The sequence below is a fragment of the Scardinius erythrophthalmus genome, assembly GCF_964197995.2.
Source record: "Scardinius erythrophthalmus genome assembly, chromosome: 13".
Classification (NCBI taxonomy): domain Eukaryota; kingdom Metazoa; phylum Chordata; class Actinopteri; order Cypriniformes; family Leuciscidae; genus Scardinius; species Scardinius erythrophthalmus.
In genome coordinates this window covers 2,521,103-2,543,602 of record NC_138233.1, presented here as the reverse complement: position 1 = coordinate 2,543,602, position 22,500 = coordinate 2,521,103, and the positions used below count along the sequence as shown (strand labels likewise).

The 22,500-nt window shown below is 39.6% G+C and overlaps 1 protein-coding gene across 1 annotated transcript in view; it reads left to right on the top strand.

The window, feature by feature from the left end:
* The window catches only part of ankrd50 (ankyrin repeat domain 50), a 25,388-nt gene extending 5,725 nt beyond the window's left edge, over window positions 1–19,663 (top strand). Inside the window, exons 3-5 of the mRNA XM_081382515.1 lie at window positions 2,987–3,207; window positions 13,945–17,477; window positions 18,152–19,663. Of these exons, the coding sequence (XP_081238641.1) occupies window positions 2,987–3,207; window positions 13,945–17,474 (3,751 nt within the window). The 3' untranslated portion in view covers window positions 17,475–17,477; window positions 18,152–19,663. The remainder of the gene's footprint in view (window positions 1–2,986; window positions 3,208–13,944; window positions 17,478–18,151) is intronic.
* The last annotated feature ends 2,837 nt before the right edge of the window (window positions 19,664–22,500 follow it).

The window sequence follows — 22,500 nt, the reverse complement described above, 5'->3', positions numbered from 1 at the left end:
GGACAGTGAGTGTGTGTGTAGAGTGTGTGTCGAGGGCTTGAGCTGATGAAGGATGACCATGCGGATCTCGGTCTCTGAGAGATGACTCAGCAGTTTTACTCGATGCTTCAGACATCATTTACACAGGACACACACACACACACACACACACTCTTCCTCTGAACAGCTGCTGATGTCAGGGCTCGTTGTGCCTTCGTGAGCAATCATGTCATTGATTATGATGCGTGAACACTGCGGGGTCGCTTTGCTAGTTTGGATTTGATTTAATCTGTGTCTTTTTATTCAGGCATCAGTTTATGATTCACACGTTTGTGTTTTGGATATGCACACATTAGCACATGCCAGTATGAGTCTGTATCAGCATTAGACCGTATCTAATATTAGCATTAGACCGTATTAGTTGTTGTCAAGTCAGTTTTATTTGCATAGTGCATTTCACAATACAGATCATTTCAAAATCATGATCATGTTTATATCTTAATATCTTATGCCTTATAGTCACATTTAGCAGATTTGTGCAATAAGAATATTATTGGAAGATTTGCTGTTTATATGACATCACGCGAGTGTACTGACGTAAACTGACAAACACTATATGTGTGCAGGTAAAGTTCGATATGCGTATAGTTATATATATATATCGTATAGTCGCTGTAGGTTGTAGTGATGATCTTGTATTGTGTTCATCATGAGGATTATGAAACCTGTGAGGTTTTGTTTATAACAATTTGCTATAATGACAAGCCTAATTACTATTTTTTGATGATGTGTGTCACTGATGCAGTGACAGTCTGCTTGTGTTTCTCTGCTGTAGTGCATTCTGGGAGATTTCAGGCCATGCACCCACACACACACGCATGCACAAACACACTCTGTTAGTGTGTGTGACGTGGGCGGAGATCGCGGTTCACAGTGAGACTCAGATTCAGACTCGTGTCGTCTCAAGCGTTCGTCAGATATTAGAATGATGAGGCAGATGATTATGGTTTAGAGACGGATGAGATCTCACACACATTTAAAGCAAACGAGACTGGACTGTGTGTGATATGACGACAGAAATGGACTGGAATGGAGAGGACAGACTGAAAGCTGATGGAAGAGAGTGCATTATATTCTGAAACAGTCTGTGCTACCCTCAATCTGCATAAATCATCCCGTTTATAATTAAACTCGATGTATTTAAACTGGTTTAAAGTGCTTCTTGTGTGCTGTGGACACACAGCTGTCAGAGTGTGCTCGCTGGAGAGAGACGCGGTGTAATCGCACGCTTTGATGTTTCCCAGAAGCAACTTTTGGTCAGAAGTTCCATTGATCTTTGTTGGGAACTTTGGGAAACACACTCCTGTCTGATTATTCAAAGAACTGTGTTATGCACTCACACACTCACTACTTATCCTGTGGCTTGGCAGAAAACACAGGTGGAATCGCACAATACAATCAAAATGAGGGACTGAACTGAAGGAATCATGGGATTAGGCAGATTTTGGATAAAGCAAACGTAGGGTTTGTCAATCAAATGGCGATATGTGTGTGAATATTCAACATTTGTCAATGAATGTCAACATTTCAGCATTTCATCTGAGAAAGCAAAATCAAAGATCTCACTGCAACCCGCCAAAATAAAAGTCTGGTTTAACTTGGAGAAATTGTGACAAAATTGTGAAAAATGACATATTACTCTAGTAAAGCAGAAGTAATAAAGTAATATATATCTTTTTTTTAAATTAATTTCACACATTTTTTTTTTCATCCATGCTTTTATTTAAACTGTAAACTTTTGTAGTGCAGCACAAAAAAAATAATTGCTAAATTTGACAGCATTTTAAAAGATTGTGTAAATTGTTAGTTTTGTTTTTCGATAATAAATTTGTATTTAATCATTAAAAATGGAATTGTGAAAAATTAAAGCAAACTTTCTGAATTAATAAAACATTTCATAGGGTCCTATTATTGTTAAAATTGAAATGCAAAGTGCTTAATTTAATATAGTTTTATAAAAATATAATAAAGTTTTTATGAATTCAATTGATTAGATGTACTTTTTCTTTATTATGTTTTTATTGAACCATTAAAACGGAATCCAGATCAATTAAAACTTGAAAACATAGAATTTAATTTTTCATAACTGAATCACTCTGACAAATGACTTGCTGAGACTTTTAAAGGAATACTCCACCGTCTTTTCATATTAAACTATGTTATTCCCTTAACTAAGACGAGTTGATACATACCTCTCTCGTCTCAGTGCGTGCACTCAATCGCTCTGGCGCGCGGCGAAACTTTGTTCACTCAGTTCATTCAATACGGGCCAAGCAGAGAAGCTACCAAACACCTCCACGGTTTCCCTATTTAAACACAGTTACTCGCGTAGTGTAACTCGACCTAGGACGGTGACACAAAACAAAGCGCTTTTCTAAGCGTGTAAAATGGATAAATATATTGTATGGCGGAATACCATAGCAAGTGCTTATGAGCACTTCGACTTGGCGGAGTAATATCTTCACTCGTGAAAAATCCTCTCACCGGCCCCCGCTCCCTCTGGTGAAGATATTACTCCGCCAAGACGAAGTGCTTACAAGCACTTGCTATGGTATTCCGCCATACAATATAGTTATCCATTTTACACGCTTAGAAAAGCGCTTTGTTTTGTGTCACCGTCCTAGGTCGAGTTACACTACGCGAGTAACTGTGTTTAAATAGGGAAACCGTGGAGGTGTTTGGTAGCTTCTCTGCTTGGCCCGTATTGAATGAACTGAGTGAACAAAGTTTCGCCGCGCGCCAGAGCGATTGAGTGCACGCACTGAGACGAGAGAGGTATGTATCAACTCGTCTTAGTTAAGGGAATAACATAGTTTAATATGAAAAGACGGTGGAGTATTCCTTTAAACCCCATTAAAAAATGGTACTTAAAAAACATTAAATGTTACAGAGAATATTTGATGAATATTTGTTCACCTGTGTGTGTGTGTGTGTGTGTGTGTGTCAGGTGTGTGTTGCTGCCGCTGCTGAGCTGCAAGGCTCCTGCTCAGGCTTTGCTGGTGCTGGTGGACTCGGTGGACGAGGGCTGTCTGACCCGAGACCGAGAGCAGAAAACATCCGAGAACATCGCTGAGCTTCTGGCGGCCCATCACGAGCTGTTCCCGCCGTGGCTCCTGCTAATCTGCTCCGCGCGCCGGCAGAACAAACACATCACCAAACTCTTCACAGGTGACCAGCTCTCACCACGCTTCTATTCAGCTGTTCCTTTTTATCATTAACGATTATACGAGACATGAATGATTTCAGGAAGTTATTCTGTATCTTTCAACATTCCTTCTGATGTTCATCATGTGTATTTGCTGCTGTAACCAGTAGTGAAGAGGAAGAGATGATCGCTTCAAAAACACATTTAAGAGCTGAGATATGTTTCAAATCAAAAGCATCAAAGCACAGCAATTATTGTGATTATTGTTTGGCTGGAGCTACAAAAGATGTTTAGAGAACTTCTGAAAACTGCACAGACTAAAAGTTCGATTCTTGGGATTTATGAATCAATATCGGTTCATCAAAATGAGAATTGATTCAAATCGAGAAATTAATATTTTCCACCCAGTCCTGTGTGGTACTTTCCTTAAAAATGTAACATAATGGGTTACTTTGTTTTTCAGGACAAATACAATTAGGGATGCACCGAAATTTCCAAAAATGGCATTTTCGGTTTTTGGCCGAAAGAGAAAAAAGGTGATATTGATATAATGATATTTAATAATATTTTAATATAGGGCTATATTTTCTGTCCAACTGTTGTGTTACTATAAAAAAGTGTTTTTTGGCTTGTAGTTTTTTAATTCAGATTCAGTAAAAGTATTGCATTTAATTTAAAAGTCTAATAACAATACAATTAACAATAATTTTGAAATAAAAATAATTATTTTTAAAAATTTATTTTCAGTTTTGGTTTTCAGCCAAGTGCATCCAGAATTTTTCGGTGCATCCCTAAATACAGTATTGTAATGTGTTAATTTTAATAATAATAATATGTCCCAGCGCTCTGAAGGAGAGTGCAGTTGTGTGTGTTCAGACTGGATGAGTTTCTCAGCGCCTGCAGCAGGAAATCAGCTCCAGATGTGTTGAATATTTCTAATGAGCAGAAAGACAGTGAGTGTGTGTGTGTGAGGACAGATAAACGCTGCTGCTTGTTTTGGCCGTATGGATTCTGTCTCATAACCGTCTGAAACAAAATCCCTCATTGACAGAGTTTGTTAAATCTGTCCTGTGACTTTCTCACTCCGACGTTTCTTCACTTTTTTGTACATTTTTACACTTTTGTGGCATTTTTTTCTTTTTTAGAAAGAGATTTATCTATAAGTTTTTTGTTTTTGATATATTTTTTTATATTATATTAATATAAAATATTTTGCCATGAAAATAAATATAGAATCTGGCATGGCACTACAACTAAACTGTGTGTAGAGGACAAGATTACGCACTAATAGGTGAACTGACAATCTGCAGTGTTTGTGGACGTTGAGATATTTACATGTGGCATTGATGCATAAATGTGGCTCATTATTATATAATTAAATGTTAATGTGCTCAAGGTTGTGATGTCAGATTCTCGGACGAGATGTTTTTGCAGTTTTGTTTCAGTAAATGCTCTTTTTTTGTTCTGTAGTTTTGAGTTTTGAAAGCTGCATGTTTTTATAGAACACGTTGTCATATGCTGCGCGTTCATGATGTTTGCAAACCACAAGCTATTTAATTGCTCAAGCACATATTAGTGTTGTGATATTCAGTCAGTTCATGTTGCTGTGTGTTTGTGATGCTGAGATACTGTGACATCATGTGAGAAGAATTATTGAGGGTTTTCTTGTTTGTTATATTTGTGAACAGGAGTGTGTGTGTGTGTGTGTGTCTTAGCACAGGAACAGGTGGCAGGTTTTCAGAATCCAGGTCAAACGGTAGTAAAAATACACTCTGTCCGTGTGTGTGTGTGTGTGTGTGTGGCGGCACACAGTAAACATCAGAGACCAGTAAACACTGACCTCAGACCAGAAGATCAACTGAGAGCCTGAAGTGGTTCGTGTTCCGCATTAAAATCAGACGCATTAAACCACAGAGTATGAACACCAGCATCGCTGCAGAATTCACTCTTTATTCACTCTTATTGTGCTCATTATTCTATCATCCACTAATGTAAGGCTGTTAATATTAGCTAGAAACATCTCAGAACTACTTCCTGGATGAAATCGGCAGATTTTAAATTTCAAATGAGCTTTATTAGCATGACTGTGCATCACAATGTTGCAAAAGCATTAATAAAATAAAATAATAAAACAAACAAAACACACATGTATAGCCTCGATCATGTCATATGTAGCATGGTAACCAAATAAATACAATCTGTCTTAATAAATGAATGAATAAAGCGGGTCTCTAGAGAGTCTGACGTTGTGATTGGCTAACACATATTGAGATGTTCAGAGTCAGCGCTAGAGATGCACCTGCACTTTCGACATGCGCACACTTACTCATTAACACATTTGACCGTTAGCAGTGTTTGGGTGTGAGGGGCCGACCTCTGTGACCTCTGTGCTGTTCCCATGGCCACGGGGTTCGGGGGTCAAAGGTTAATCTGTGGGAAATAGTGCAGAACCGTCATATGAGTTGCTCTGCTGCCGGTTTAAACGAGTTTGAAGTAGGGTTGTGCGATGTTGACAAAAAATAATGTAGATTTTCTGTGGTTTTGTCGATTACTGAGTGTGTTTTTGTGCTGGTTTGTGTGTTTTTGAGCTGGTTTGTGTGTTTTTGAGCTGGTTTGTGTGTGTTTTTGAGCTGGTTTGTGTGTGTTTTTGAGCTGGTTTGTGTGTTTTTGTGCTGTTTGTGTGTTTTTGTGCTGGTTTGTGTGTGTTTTTGAGCTGGTTTGTGTGTTTTTGAGCTGGTTTGTGTGTTTTTGTGCTGGTTTGTGTGTGTTTTTGAGCTGGTTTGTGTGTGTTTGTGCTGGTTTGTGTGTGTTTTTGAGCTGGTTTGTGTGTTTTTGAGCTGGTTTGTGTGTTTTTGTGCTGGTTTGTGTGTTTTCGTGCTGGTTTGTGTGTTTTTGAGCTGGTTTGTGTGTTTTTGTGCTGGTTTGTGTGTTTTTGAGCTGGTTTGTGTGTGTTTTTGAGCTGGTTTGTGTGTGTTTTTGAGCTGGTTTGTGTGTTTTTGAGCTGGTTTGTGTGTTTTTGTGCTGGTTTAGGCCCGTTTTTGACAGCTGACTCCTGAGGTGTTTCGTATTCTTCATATTCTGTGCGCTGATCAGTTCACAGAGCGCAATATTAAGGCAAGTGACAATGTAGTAAAATGTCCTGAAAGATGAGCAAATGAGCGAAAGATGAGCAATGTTTGCGGGAGTTTCCCGCATTATAAGAGCAAATGAGAAAAGTTGCACAATAATTCATGCACTGAAAATATATATGTGCATTTGAGCTCCTGCTTCACACTGAGTGAAAGATCAGGAAGTGTGTGTGTCGCCGTCTTTCCTGCAAACATCCCGTACCTTGAGCTGTCATCGCGCTGAGGAGAATCCTGTCTCCTGATTGGCTGATCTCTTTTTTTCTGTTTTCGGCAGCACTTTTTATATTGTTTATCCTGGCTGAAGCACTTTTGTTTCAGTCTATAAGAATAATATAATAATCAGCCTATTGTTATTGTTTAGAGTTAAAGATATTAAAGTGGAGATTCTTGTTTATTTGACGGTGATTTCACATTTCTTGTTTGTATGAAGGCTAAATTCAAATAAAAGATGAACATTAATTTTATAATAATTAAAAATGTATCATTATATTTATAATAATTTGAAAGTGTCTTCTTTATTGCTGACGATAGAGCTTCACTTGTGTTGAACACACAACAGTAAAATCATGCAATGAGAAATTGTGTAGAGTAAGTAAAGCTTAAGTGTCCTATTATGCTTTTTCATGCAGTGTATTAAAGGGGAAATGAAGCAGTCAATCAAGTTTACATGATTTACAAGATGGATTTCCACTTTAATCAACAATTATATAAGAAACATGACAAATGTAAACATATAAAAGAAAAAAAAGAAAAAACGTTTTATCTTTTGCTGCCAGGGCGCTGCCATTGTGTGCAGTATTCTAAAGTGTGACGTCACGGGGTTGGTTGGCTTTAATAAACCTGGCTGAATGTATTAATATCACGACGTCAAACTGTCTACACCACGGAGTTTTGACCGCGATTCGCGAACAACTAATGAAGTCTAACATGTTAACGTTATACAGCAGATGGACTCTGACACGGTGGGCATCGCATTACAACAGCCACACGCGTTGCAACTTACCAACCCGCTCTTCGCCCAAAACCATGCCCAAAACCACCACCGGCTGTTCGACATAACAACGTAACTTACCACTGCTCGGTTCCCACGCCGTATCAGCTCAAATGCATATATATTAATACATGCTAACTTACATGGTGTTGTTGACAAGAGACATGAATATGATGGCAGACATCGCGAACAATGTTTCCATGTGCAGTTTGTTAACATAACGTTAACGTTAGACGTCGTCTTTTGTCTGGTACTAATAAACTCCACTAATGTTAGCTAAACACTAAGTTAGTGTTAGCTAGTTCATGCTTACAGCTGTTAGCTAATAATGACTGTACCTAACGTTAGTTGTTCGCGGTCAAAACTCCGTGGTGTAGACAGTTTGACGTCGTGATATTAATACATTCAGCCAGGTTTATTAAAGCCAACCAACCCCGTGACGTCACACTTTAGAATACTGCACACAATGGCAGCGCCCTGGCAGCAAAAGATATAACGGTTTTTCTTTTTTTTTCTTTTATATGTTTACATTTGTCATGTTTCTTATATAATTGTTGATTAAAGTGGAAATCCATCTTGTAAATCATGTAAACTTGATTGACTGCTTCATTTCCCCTTTAAAGCTGTTTGTGAGTGTAAAAATGCAGATAAATGTCGTTTTTCTCTCCAAAAAGAAAGAAGTAATTCTGAACTGAAACGAGTCGTCAGGAATTCAGTCTCACTTTCTATGTAGGTGTGTAACAAATTAGCATAATGCCAGGCTGTGGTCTTGATTGGCTGAGCAGCGACTCTTAGCTCCGCCCTCAAACACTGTAGTGTATCTGAGACTGGAAGAGTTTGGTTCGTGTTGTTCATGTGGAGAAGACGCTGTTTTCTGAGATTGATACGGTGAAACCCACGCCATCGTTACTGTTCGTATCACTGAGATCAAGAGCTGAGATTCAGATATGATAATGAGCGTTTGCTTTCTGACCAATCAGAGCAGAGGAGCTCTCAGAGAGGCGGGGCTTAGAAGCGTTTCAGACACAGAGAGGAAAGAGCTGATCTTGACCTTGGATGAATGTGAACCTGTTGTAGGAGATGCCAAAACAACATCAGTAGCCTTTAAAGTAGCTTAATAGGGGCACTTTTAAGTAAACTAATATCTATGATATCATACTATTGCATCCAGTTCAACAATAGAGCAACAGTCTTTCATCTCATCTGCAGCAGAGAACATGTCCGTACATGATTTAATGTTTGTACATAATGATTTAAGATCTCTCTCTCCTCTGACTCGACACACACCAAACGCACACTCACTGCTGAAACACTCATTTGGATCAGAACACACACACACTTGATCTTTGAATTGCTTGTGTTTGGGAAGTTTGCTGATTCAAGTGTATTTTTAGGAAACTTTGCTCTCCTTTGGGAAGAGCTCAACTCACATAATTACAAACGCGGAGCAGCAGACGAGCTCGTGTGGGGCGATCGAGGGCGAGCGGTGTTTCATTCATGCAGAAACCTCACCGCATGTACAGAGAGCAATCAAGAGACACATGTGCGTGGGGTTTAGGGTTTAACATCTGACGGTCACCACGGACTGGAAAGGCCAAATCGACCCCAGATGATCTCAGAAACGTCCTCTCAACTAATGATCGTTTTGGGCATCGACTGATCTAATGATAATCTGATGCATTTGCCCATAATGTTGACTCTTCCTGTCGGCTGTACTTTATTTAATGCAGTTTACAGTCACAGTTGAAGCATAACCTGTTCTCAGGGTCTAAAAGACATGTGTTATTATTGATTTAACTGCACTGACAGTTTCAAATTAGAACGACATTGTAACTCGATTGAGCTGATTAATGACTCTAACTTTGCAACATTGTTATTGAAGTAAATTGAATCAACATTGATATGAGCTGGAGAATGACACCATTGTCTTCTGTAGAGCTAAATATTGCATTTGTTTCATAGTTGATGAACCGTGTCACTGATGTTTCTCCTAACATGCTTCAGGAGAATATAAACAATATCTTTAGAGCATAAATTGAGACATTATTGAAACTCATGTGAGATTAAAGAGTTTTTTTTTGTTTCCCTGGAGAAACATCTGAGAAGCTGGAGGAAAAGTTTGATCTCACTGCAGACCATTTGGAGCCGTTGATCTCATTTGACAGTGTTCATACAAAGTGCTTAAAGTGATTGAATTTGATGTTTTGAAATTCAAGTCCTGGAAAACCCTTGAAAACGGCCTTATTTATGAAAAGGCTTGAATTATTGAAAGACAATATATGTGAAATTAGTGTTTAATTTTATTGATAAAACAATCTTTTCACACAGAATCAACACTGATCTAGCAAGAGCCCTTTCACATGGCTATGCGTGTGATATTGCTCATATAAATATACAAGTATATGATCCATCTTTCATTCTTCAGGTCAATCAGATATTCATGGGAGAAAAAAAAACAGTTTTAATATTGAAAGCGATATCTTTGTCATAGTATCCTTTCAATGGTTAAAGTTACCGCAGTCATTGTTTGTGTTGCACTTTATTTGTACCGTTTTGTTTTGTTTTTGTTTATCTATTTACCTTTTTTAGAATTTTAAAGACAACTAAGATATTGTTTGATAAGAGATCTCTGATTGTAATTAGTGCTTGAAAATCCTGGAATTTCATTTGACAGTGTCTGTCCGAACCCTGATTTTTTATTTCCTCCGGGAACCCGCGCTGTATCTCTATTATGTGCATATGACGGTTCACACACCCAAGTGCTGCTCACAATGGCCACTCCTTACGCAAGCACACCTGTCTGAGGTTCTGTCGTATGATTGATTGAATTCATTTATGCTTGAAGATCCAGTTTCGTGTCTAAGCGCCTGCAGCGTCTCCCGAGCCTCGGTGTGAATATAACAGCAGCGTGTCTGTTCATCAGCAGGTGTCGGAGAGCTTCTGACCTGCCGTCCACAGGGGACAAATACACTGAACTCTGTGTGAACGGATAAATGCACTCAATGCTTTTATTATGTAAAATTAATGTATTATGACAGGACAAAACATCTGATATGTTCAAGTAGATCTGCATTAGCTACAGCAATAATCTCTCGCTGTGCTTGTCTGGAAACACTTTTTGTTTATTGCTTTTAATGCATGTCTGTGTTCCCTTTTACTACCGTACATTTGCTTGGATGTTTTCAGGCTGTATTTAGTTACAGGTTCTTAATTAACGGTGTAACAATATATCATGGCACTACATATTGTTGCATTTTAGTATTGCAATATATTTTGTACCCAAAATTAAGAAACCCAGAAGGTCACACATTTGAGCTTCCATTTTTATTAATTCTTATTAAACGTTATTTAATAAAATACAATATTTAAAACTTTTTGAATGTGTGTAGTCATAGACTGTAAATGTGTCTAACATAATTCGATATTTTTACCTAAGTTGAACAATTAATATTTCTATTCCTGTCACCATTGCCCTGTACATAGAGGAGAAACCCAAATCAGAGCCTATTCAAGTCCAATCCAGATTTCATTGTTCAGTACTTTTTGTTAATTGTTTACCATATAAATAATTTCAACTCCATTTTGTTCAAAGTATTGTGAGATTAGTGTATCATGAGATGGTGTATCAAGCCGAATTGTGACATTTGTATTGTTGCACACCTAATACTTAACATACAATTTGATTTATTATTATTTTAAAAAGTACTTTTAAGTAATTTAATAAAAATTCACAAATAAATGTGATATTCAAAGTTGCAAAACTAATGAATTATTATAAAAATATATATATCAATATATTTGGATAGAATTGGATAGTGATTTCCGTAATCAGATCGTGAGGTGCCAAAGCAACATTGAAATATAGCAATCAATTCTTACATATATGCAGTATAGTATTGTTGTATTGATTTGTATAAAGTATTAATAATAAATTAGAAGAAGAATCTGTCGCAGAACCACCTTTTCTTCTGTGTAAACCAGGATCCGGTGCCCGATCTGACAGTGCAGGGCTTCTCTCGACCTCCCGCCGTGTACATGTGTTTGGTAGGATGCTGAAAACATAAAGATAGAGGTGCTATAAAACATTTTTAGAAGACGAAACGAGGCTAAATCTTGGATATGTTCTGAACTCTTGAAATGACTCCAGTATTTACTAGATAGACAGTAATTTGTTATCCGTATTCTAAACCCTGTGAACTCTTAAACCGGTGGCAGTTTTCCAAACCCAACAACCTACTTAAATAGACGAGTTAGTTACATGCAGGCCTGCTGGCCAAATAACATATTTGGGTCATCTATTCCACTGCCCCACTTTTAGTCCCCATACAAGGCCCCTTCCTCTTCCAGCCTTTCTATTTCCTTCATCTGGAGTCGCACGAGCTCAAGGCATGGAGACGGCTGTGTGTTTATAATGGCAGGGTGAAGGTCTGGGTCAGTTAGTCCACTAATGACAAGAACAAACCTCAGCCGGGCCGGGGCTCAGAGCGGGAACATGGGTTGTAACCTGCATGCTTTTGACTAGCCTGGTTATTGTGAAAGGTAAACTAGATCTAAATGTTATGAAATAACTGGATATTGAAAGCCAATGGTATGAAGGAGAGGAAGAAGAAAGGATGGGCATGGAAGGCGGGATGAATGTCCACAGGTGTGCCTCTGTTGTCATTCAGGCTCCGGTTTAAATTTCACACAGGTTTTATTTGGGAAACCTCAGCTGTTGACGGCAGCCTCGGGCCTTAAGCACCAAAGACAAAGAAAATAACTCCTGAGCCCTTTCAGAAAGATGGACGTTATATAATCTCATTCAAAGGGGTTTTGTGAGCTTTTCAAACACTAAGGGACTGGCCAGGAAAGATGTAATCTGTATTCTGTTTTTTTTTGTTTTTTTGTGTATGTTTGTCTGAAACACTTTTCTGGGGCTTGTCTTGAAGTATATTGTATTTACTTGTTTTAAACACACTCCTTTCAGAGAGGAGGAAGGCCTGTTTTTATCCTCTTTCCCATAGAAAATAGACTTGTATAGATTGCATGAGTGAGCGACCAATCAAATTACATGGAAAGAAATGTTTAGCTGCTCTCCCACCAGTAGGGCTAAGACGTATGTATGTGAACGACCTTAGAGGAGTTCATGTTTTTTCCTTTGACCTCTTGAGTCCATGGGAACTGTAAATAAAAACTTTGCATACAATTCCTGATCTGCCCTTCGGGCCCTTGTTAAACAGGCATGCCGACCCAGATAAAACTATGGAATTTGCACTTATCTGAAGCAGAATGCCTAAGCTGTTGACATCTGTTGGCATAAGAGCTTGTTTGTAAAACTCTTAAGTTCTGCCTTGTTTTATTCTGCAAAATCTCTTTACAGTTTACGTGCAACTCTTGTTGCGGACCTCAAACTGTGTGAAGTTGCAGATGTGACCTAGTTCTGCCACAGGAATCATTACACTTCTTGTTTTATTTTCTAGAGAAAACAAAGCAAATTCCACTCATCTTTTCTGCAGGAAAAATATGTCACTTCTGGCCTTTAGTTTTGTATATTTTGCAAGGTGATGAAGGTGTGTGTGTGTGTGTGTGTGTGTGTGTGTGTGTGTGTGTGTGTGTGTGTGTGTGTGTGTGTGTGTGTGTGTGTGTGTGTGTGTGTGTGTGTGTGTGTGTGTGTGTGTGTGTGTGAAAAGAAAGTTTGCATTCCTCTTGTGGTATCTGCAAGATGTTTTCCATTTAAAAATGCATTTTGTTTTATATTTAGTATTGGCCTGATGAGGCTTTTTGCCATAACAGATATTTACATATATTCCACAAGGCAAAATAATAGTTGAATTGACATAATCATCTTATTTTTTATTATATTTGATGGTGTGGATCAATGACTGTTTGTATGTTTTGTCATAGTTGTGAGTCGCTGCTTTGTCCTGAGTTGTGAAGCTGCCCACTATTCTTTAAAAAAAATTCCTCATGCATGTTGCTTTGGTTTTCTACATATTTGAGCATTTCACATTGAGGACAAATGAGGGACACAAAAAAAACTTGATTCTTGATGCTCAAGAAGACACACTAGGAACCAAGCAGATGGAAACTTTTGTAAACAGGATGAATAATTTAAAATTTGTATTGTCTTGTGGGAACTATACATATAGGTATCTTAGCTTCTGAAGGTCTTTTATCTCGTTTATTTGTATATATTCTGCAACTTAGGAGCCAAAAAGGGTATTCAAACTCTATTTTTTAACATATACCTATTAAGGTTTCAAGGATTTTATTGTCATTCCAAAAACATGGTACATGATCTGGGACGAAATTACTACTGAGGTCCGGTTAAAACCATCTATAAACGTAAGTAAATAACAGATCAGCAACTCATAAATAAATAAATGCAAATACACAATCGTACCCCGAGGTCAGTTGACCCCACCAGATCAAATATGAAAAGTCAGTGTTGTCTGCTCAGAGTTGTGACCCAGTTTTCTAAAATTCTGCTATTACTTTATCCACAATGTATGCCAAGTTCTCAGACTGATAGTCAAAGCAATCAACAGCTATCAGCTTACTGAGTAATATATGTGTAAACCTCACCGTGATCAAATGTGACAACTAGCAATGTACAGACTTCAAGCCAAACTAATCGCCCTTTGTCTCTGTCCTCTCTGTAGGATTCCGAAAGATCAGCCTAGATGACCTACGAAAGGCCTACATCGTAAAAGATGTGCAGCAATACATCCTCCACCGGCTAGACCAGGAGGAGGCGCTACGCCAGCACCTCACGAAGGAGACCGCGGAGATGCTGAACCAGCTCCACATCAAGAGCAGCGGCTGCTTCTTGTACCTTGAGCGCGTTCTTGACGGAGTGGTTGAGAACTTCATCATGCTGCGGGAAATTCGAGACATCCCGGGAACACTGAATGGACTTTACCTTTGGCTCTGCCAGAGACTGTTTGTCAGAAAGCAGTTTGCTAAAGTCCAGGCTATCTTGAACGTTATTCTGGCTGCTTGCAGGCCGCTGACTGTCAGGGAGCTCTATCATGCAGTTTGGACTAAAAACATGAGTTTGACGATGGAGGACTTTCAGAAGAAGATGGACATTCTCTCCAAGCTGCTTATTAATGGACTTGGCAGTACTAAGATCTTGTTTCACTACAGCTTTGCCGAATGGCTCCTGGATGTTAAGCACTGCACACAAAAATACCTTTGCAATGCAGCCGAAGGACACAGAATGATGGCTATGAGTTACACGTGCAGAGCAAAGCAGCTTAAACCTCTTGAGGTGCAGGAGTTTGCCTACCACCTGATCAACTCTAACCTGCAGATCGAGCCCTTTAATCTCGCCCTTTGGATGGTGTGGAATGGCACCCCTGCTAAAGACTCCCTGTCCACTTCCATTCCTAAAGAACAGGAGGTGCTTCAACTACTTGTCAAGGCTGGGGCTCACGTTAGCAATGAAGATGACCATGCTTCATGCATTGTGCAACAGGCCTTGGAACGTGAGGACTCTATTCGAACTCTACTAGACAACGGCGCTTCTGTTAATCAGACCGACTCCAACGGGAGAACTCTTTTAGCCAATGCTGCGTACAGCGGGAATCTGGATGTTGTGAACCTTCTTATCTCTAGAAGAGCCAACATGGAGTTGGCAGACAACCATGGACAGACTGCACTTACTCTGTCTGCTAGACAGGGCCACACCAAGGTGGTCAACTGTCTCATCGGGTGTGACGCTAACATTAATCACACGGATCATGATGGCTGGACCGCTCTAAGGTCTGCAGCTTGGGGAGGGCACTCAGAAGTTGTGTCTGCTCTCCTGTATGCAGGAGCTAAAGTGGACTGCGCAGACGCCGACAGCAGAACTGCCCTGAGAGCTGCCGCTTGGGGAGGTCATGAAGATATAGTCCTCAACCTTCTTCAGCATGGAGCCGAAGTCAACAAGGCGGATAATGAAGGACGAACAGCGCTGATCGCTGCCGCATACATGGGCCACAGAGAAATTGTTGAGCATTTGTTGGATCATGGGGCTGAGGTAAACCACGAGGATGTTGATGGAAGGACTGCGCTCTCGGTCGCGGCTCTTTGCGTGCCGGCAAGTAAGGGCCACGGCGCGGTCGTGAGCCTCCTGATCGACCGGGGAGCTGAGGTGGATCACTGCGATAAAGACTGCATGACTCCACTTCTAGTGGCTGCCTACGAAGGCCATGTGGATGTGGTTGATCTGCTTCTAGAAGGAGGAGCGGATGTCGATCATACGGATAACAACGGGAGAACACCTTTGCTTGCTGCGGCGTCTATGGGACACGCTTCTGTTGTCAATACTCTGCTTTTTTGGGGTGCCGCAGTGGACAGTATCGACAGCGAAGGCAGGACTGTGCTTAGCATAGCATCTGCACAGGGGAACGTAGAGGTTGTTCGAACTCTGCTGGACAGAGGACTGGATGAAAACCACAGAGACGACGCAGGCTGGACGCCATTACACATGGCTTCTTTTGAGGGACACAGACAAGTGTGTGATGCTCTCATTGAACAAGGTGCCCGCTGCATAGAGATTGACAATGATGGACGTATCCCTTTGATTCTGTCTTCTCAAGAGGGTCATTACGATTGTGTACATATCTTGGTGGAGAACAAGTCATGTATCGACCAGAGAGGGTATGATGGGAGAAATGCTCTCCGAGTTGCCGCACTAGAGGGACACAGAGACATCGTGGAGTTGTTGCTGAGCCACGGGGCGGATATCGACTTTAAGGATGCAGACGGTCGCCCAACTCTATACATCCTTGCACTTGAGAATCAGCTGGCAATGGCGGAGTACTTCCTCGAAAATGGCGCCAATGTTGAGGCCAGCGATATGGAAGGGAGAACGGCTTTGCATGTGTCGTGTTGGCAAGGCCACGTAGAGATGGTGAGGTTGCTGATCAACTACCACGCAGATGTAAACTCATGTGATAACGAGAAACGATCTGCTCTCCAGTCGGCAGCTTGGCAGGGTCACATAAAGATCGTTCAGATCTTGATTGAAAACGGCACTGTTGTAGACCACACATGCAACCAGGGTGCGACAGCTCTGGGAATCGCCGCTCAGGAGGGGCACATTGACGCGGTTCAGATTCTTCTAGAACATGGTGCGGATCCAAATCACGCTGATCAATTTGGACGCACAGCCATGAGAGTGGCAGCCAAAGGTGGTCACAGCTCCATAATCAAACTCTTGGAGAAATATGGTGCCTCAAGTCTCAATGGCTGTAACCCATCTCCGGTCCACACTATGGAGCAACAAATCCCAGTTTCAGTTGCAGGGAAAGTCCAGTCCCTCACTATAAAGTCCAGCAGCTCTGGAAGCACGGGAGCTGGTGATGTTCATGCTGGACGAGGACAATCCAACGGACCTGTTCATGCTTTCAGCTCACCGTCAGAGTCTCCAGACTCAACAGTGGACCGGCAGAAGTCCTCCCTCTCCAATAACTCTCTCAAAAGTTCAAAGAACTCTTCGCTGAGGACCACCTCGTCCACTGCGACAGCCCAAACTGTCCCCATTGACAGCGTCCATGCCCTTTCTTTCATTGAGCAGATCCAGCAGCATTCGCTGCCTCGCAGTCGTAGTCGACAATCCATCGTTTCTCCCTCCTCAACCACGAGATCCGTCGGCACTCAGCCTGGCTCTCCAACCAGCGAGTTTGACTGGAGCCAGGTGAAGCCAGGCCTGAAGTCCACCAAAGCATCCAAGAACGGCCAAAACTGCTCGAACAAGGGAACATCGAGTGAAAAGAAGAAAAGCAAGAATAGTTCTTATTCACAAGGTCTTGAGTATGAGCTGACTCAGTTTGATAAAAGCCTTGTGCTGAATAAGCCAGTGTCCAGCATTGCAGTTAAAGATCCTCAGTGCAAGATTATAGTGGGCAGATCCAACACTGTAGATTCTGTCCAATCGCAGGAGCAGTTTTACATTCAGGCCCAGAGCTGTGCAGAGAAGAAGAGGAACGGCATTATGACCAACCCCAAATACCACCTGCAGGGAAACCAGGTTTTTCTCGGGAGAGTTTCGGTCCCCAGAACCGTTCCCAGCAGGGGCCACCAGGACCTACTGGACAATTACCCAATAGGGGAGACGGAATTAAGCCTGAAACAAGCCTTACAGCTCCAGATTGAAGGATCGGACCCTGGGATAAACTGCAAAAAAGAGACGCCGTTATAAATGGTGAGTTCATGACGTTTATAAATTTAGTTTTTGCATGTCAATTGGCCATTTTGTATCTTAAAGCACATTTGTAACTTACATTCACAGTATTATTAAATTGTCATGCAGATTTACAGTGTGTTTTTACATAAAGCTATAATTCTGTAGTTTTTATAGCATTGTGATGTTTATAAATGATGTAGAGTGTAAAGCTTTTCTCTCTCTTTTTTTTTTCTGTAAACATCATGTGGCCTCTAAGATAACCACAGTAAAATTATTGATTTATGCATGTTAGTGGTTCTCAAACTATGGTTTGTGTGCGGCAAGGTAACGCTGTGCAATACAGATTGATTCAAAGCAGCTTTACAGTAATGAACAGGAAAATAATGATCAATGATGCTGAAGTCGGGTCAGTGTTGATTCGGTTCAGCTCTGGAGAAAACAGTGATGCCATCATCCAATTCAGTTCAGTTCTCATCCAGTAATGTCAGTGCAGTCAAATCAATAATAATTGCTGAATGTTATTGAATATATATTATAAATAACCTGGTCTTTGCTGCTAAAAAATCTTACTTAGGCCTGAAAAGTTTGAGAACCACTCATATATATATATATATATATATATATATATATATATTGTAACCTTGACAATAACTTCTCAAATCCTGACCTGGGCAGTTTTGATGCTTTTTCAGATGTCTTAATCGTTATTCGTCATTCAGAAAGAGACTGTGCCAAAGTGAACGCTTTCATCCGCAAAAGAACTGAAACCATTTCTCGCATTTCTCTGTGGGACATCTCAAGAAGAAAGGAAAATGAAAGAACTGAAGAGGGGATTGTCGCCCAGCGGTGATGCGAACTAGTACTCGTGCCTGTCGAGGCTCCAGCCTTCTTGTGGTGACCACGATGCACACAGATGCTTTTAATTTAATGCATTAATATTTAATAGGCAGTGGATGCACTTTCTTTCTTTGTTTTCCTTTTTTGAAAAAAATCTAAATTGTATTTAGTTTTTTTTTTTTTTTTTGCCTTTTAATGCTTTGTTTGTTTGTTTTAACTTTAAAAGAAGAAATGTAAATGTTTCTGTTTGTTTTGTCTTGACCTGTACAAGTGCAACTGACAGCAATGTGCCGCCGGTGTACGTTGTTTCCTCTGACAAATATCACAAACTTTCTGTCATATTCACGTCTGAGTCTCTTAAAGTCTCCATTAGTCATTCGGTGCACTCATAAAATTATGAAACCAGTCCTAGTTTACTCTTCGCACATATTTATTTTGGAGAAAAAGCCTTTTCCATGTGTGCTGTATTGCTATTATCATGGTGCTATGTTTTGGCGTCGCCTGCTATAATTATTTTGTATTATTTTTTTTCACAGGCCCGAACCACAAACGTCTTATTCCGTCATTTTAACGCTATATTATATTTGTAGCATTATTGATGCCCTTGAGGAAGAGTAACTCTGGCTTTACCATGCTTCATTATTTAGTCCCTGTGGGACCTGTCTTTGTTTGTTTGTTTGTTTTCCTCTATTTACATAATTGAATATTTAAACAACTGACGTGTATCGTTAACTACAGAGTTTGGTGCTAAATGCAGAGTTCTCAGCGACTGAAGAAAATGCATCGAGGGTAGTTTCGTGTGTGTGTGCAGGCGATGTCAGGGACTTCTGATTATAAGGTCAGTGAAAGGTCATTGTGCTTTTTACTCATGCCAAGCAGCAAACCACAGTAATATTGCGATTTCAGGATAGGGTTTTTGAAATGTATACTCCTCAAGCCAAAGTTAAAACCCAGAAAGGATAGAAACAAGGTCTCTGTGGGGGAGGGAGGACCGGGCGGGTGTGGACTGGATTTCAGACATCTGTTTGCCATGAGAAAGGCCATATTGGGTGTAACTGCATCAGAAAGCTTGTCCTCTGAAGAATTACAGAAAGGCACTTTACTAAGCCTGGGACAAGGACACTTTTTAAGATGAAGATGAACCCTGGACAGTATTCAGAAATCTCAAGCCATCTGTTTTCCTCCTTTTGTTCAGCTGTTTCGGTTCTGAGCCTTGGAGTTCGTTTAAAGAGAAGTTTGATTGTAAATAGCTGACCGTGTACATCGAAAATGTTCACATTTTGAAATTTAATTTCCTGTATTATATTGAGCTGAATTTTCTGACATATTAAAGTGCTTAATAAACATATCTGCTTTTCTGCCAAAGCAAATTCATTCTTGATTTGTGGTGTTTTCGAAGTCGATCATGACTTGTTGTTGTTGCTCATGCTGATTTGAAGCCACAGGCTTGCATTGCAGGAGGGACTCGAGCACCAGAGCGACGCCCGCAAAACAGATTTGCACCATGGATGTGGACTTTACCAATGTCAAATCTACTTTAAGGCAAGACACTATAGGCAAAACCATTGTCTTTTCATGCAATTTTGCTTCCAAATCCCACTGTAGTCAATCATTTTATCCCTTAAAACTCATCTTTGATCACCAAAATGACGTCTTAAAATATCTTGAATGTAACTTGACACCCTTGCCTCATTTAGTATGCATGGTTCTGTGAATATGCAAATGAGCCCCGCCTCCACTCACTCGCTCAGCTCAGAGATCCACTGGTTGACGATCACACGTTGATCTGATTGGTTACAAGGTAGTGTGTGACGTCAGAAACACCAGCGATTTCAAAGCGTGTTTTTGAGACTGTCTTTGGTTCACTGCAGTTTTAAGGAGGAAATACTCAGCAATGCTGTCGACTTATGAACTTACACATGCTTTAAGCAGATTAAAAACACCACATAGACACATAAACAACATTAAAAGCTGGATTTTCACCACAGGGGGACTTTAAGTGCGTATTACAATACATGTCTTCAAAGGCAGTGATATTTTTTCTCTGATATTCTGAAGATTTTTACTGAGGGGTTTGTTCATATATCGTTCGCCTAGTGTACAGAATAACATTTTATTTCTATAAAAATTATGAAAAATGTATTTCTGTCTGTTGACAGCAATTTCCAATTTATGCAGTAATAAAAGGAGATATCTAAAAACCTTCAACTGTAATGTGTCAACAACATCAAACAGGAATTTTCAAACTGGCTTTATCCAATGTTCATATGTAAATGTAAATAAGTGCATATTTAATTAGTTAATGCATATTTAAAACATTCCAGAAAATTGTCTCAGTGTGATCGTGTGTCTTGCCCTAAGATGGTTTGTAAGTATCTTATCTTCAGTGTTGTGCAGTGTGTGGATGTGGGCTCAGTGCCCTCGCTCAACACAACACCTGTGGACACCGCCACAAACATGTTGTTTTCACCCCATATCACAAGACTGCATCTCCCACAGAAAGGAGCCAGCGATATCTCAATCTCCAACAGCTTTCACACATGAAATGTATATCTTGTGTTTTCAGAGTTCCGATGATAAGACAAGATTTTCAGGAAAAAGATTGTGTGCCCACAGGTCTTCATAATGTGGGTGAAGTATGACGAGAACACGTGCATCCAAAGGAAGAATGTGAACACTGACTGTTGCTGGAGATTCGTATCTGAACATTTGTAAGTACACTCTTAAAAACAAAGGTTATTTATTGGCTCCATTTAACATCCATGTAACCCTTCCATTCCAGAAAAGGTTCTTCATTAAAGTGTTTTTTTAAGAAACGTTGCTTGAAAGGTCCAAAAAATGGTTCTTCTATCTATGGCATCCCTTTTGAAACCTTTATATTTAAGGGTGTACAGTATTTGAATGTGAAGGGAAATGATTTCAAACAGATATTGCTCAATCTCTAAGCTATTCATCCATACAATGAAGAAGAATGGGGCTGTGTCTCTCTGTAAAAGTGCTTGGCTGTAAATAGCTGTGTGTAGGCTGAGTAGCTCTGACGTGTCTCTGGTGCTTGTGTTCAGTTCTGCCGGACCAGGTTTGACATCCGGAGAGAAGCAGAGACGGTTAGCGGTCGTGCCGAGACTCGTCAGGGTAAGACTCTCAGTGAGTGATCTGTCTCTCTCAAAGCCATCAGGGGATTTCTGCTGAGACAAAATGTGAATTTTACAGTAATAAAACACTAGATATATGGGTAACACTTTATTTTACAGTGTCTTTGTTACATATGTTACATGTACTTACCATAGTAATAACAGTAAATTATACATAATTTCATGCTAACTAACCCTCAACCAAACCCTAACCCTATATTAATATATAATTACACTGTAACAATGACACCTGCAAATAAAGTGTAACCGAAATATGCCAGTGATTTTAAGTTTTACAGAATGAACTGAAAATTACCAAAAAATAAATGAATCATGTTAATAAACCAGATTACTCAAATATATTACATCTTATGTTAATTAGTTTATTGCATAATTTTAGTGTTGTGCTTTTTTTATTCATGTGTATGACACTACTGTGCACCTTCTATATTGTGTGTGTGTGTGTATATATATATATATATATATATATATATATATATATATATATATATATATATATAATTTTTTTTTTTTTTTAATAGTGTTTACATCAGCTTGTGGAAAAGCTACTTTCTCTTGTTTCTCTTTACCACCTGTTTTTAATATATATTCAATATATTATGTTTTATATTTATATTTTATCATTTTTTTGTACATTTAAGTGAAATCTGTAAAACTTAAAATGCCACTACCATATTTTTACTGTAATATTCTGGAAGCAACAGTTGACTTTCTATTTTTATTTTTATTTTTATTTTTTTACTGTAAATCACACGGACGATTATGGGAATGTTAGTTAAATTTTTATTTATTTTTTGCTGTAAATTATAAGATGACTTCCACTTCCAAAAACTTTACATTTAACATTATTTTACTGTAAAAATGACAAAAATAGATGAAGCTAAACCAATACCTGATGAAGGCTGCATGACGAAACATTAAAATAAGATTTGTGAGCTATAGCCGTGTGTGGGATTCATCTACTTCAGTGAGTTTATTTGCTTTCTTTTTTCCTGAGCACCTGCTTTTAGGATTTATGAAGAGATCAGATGCTCACCGCTGTAATTATTATT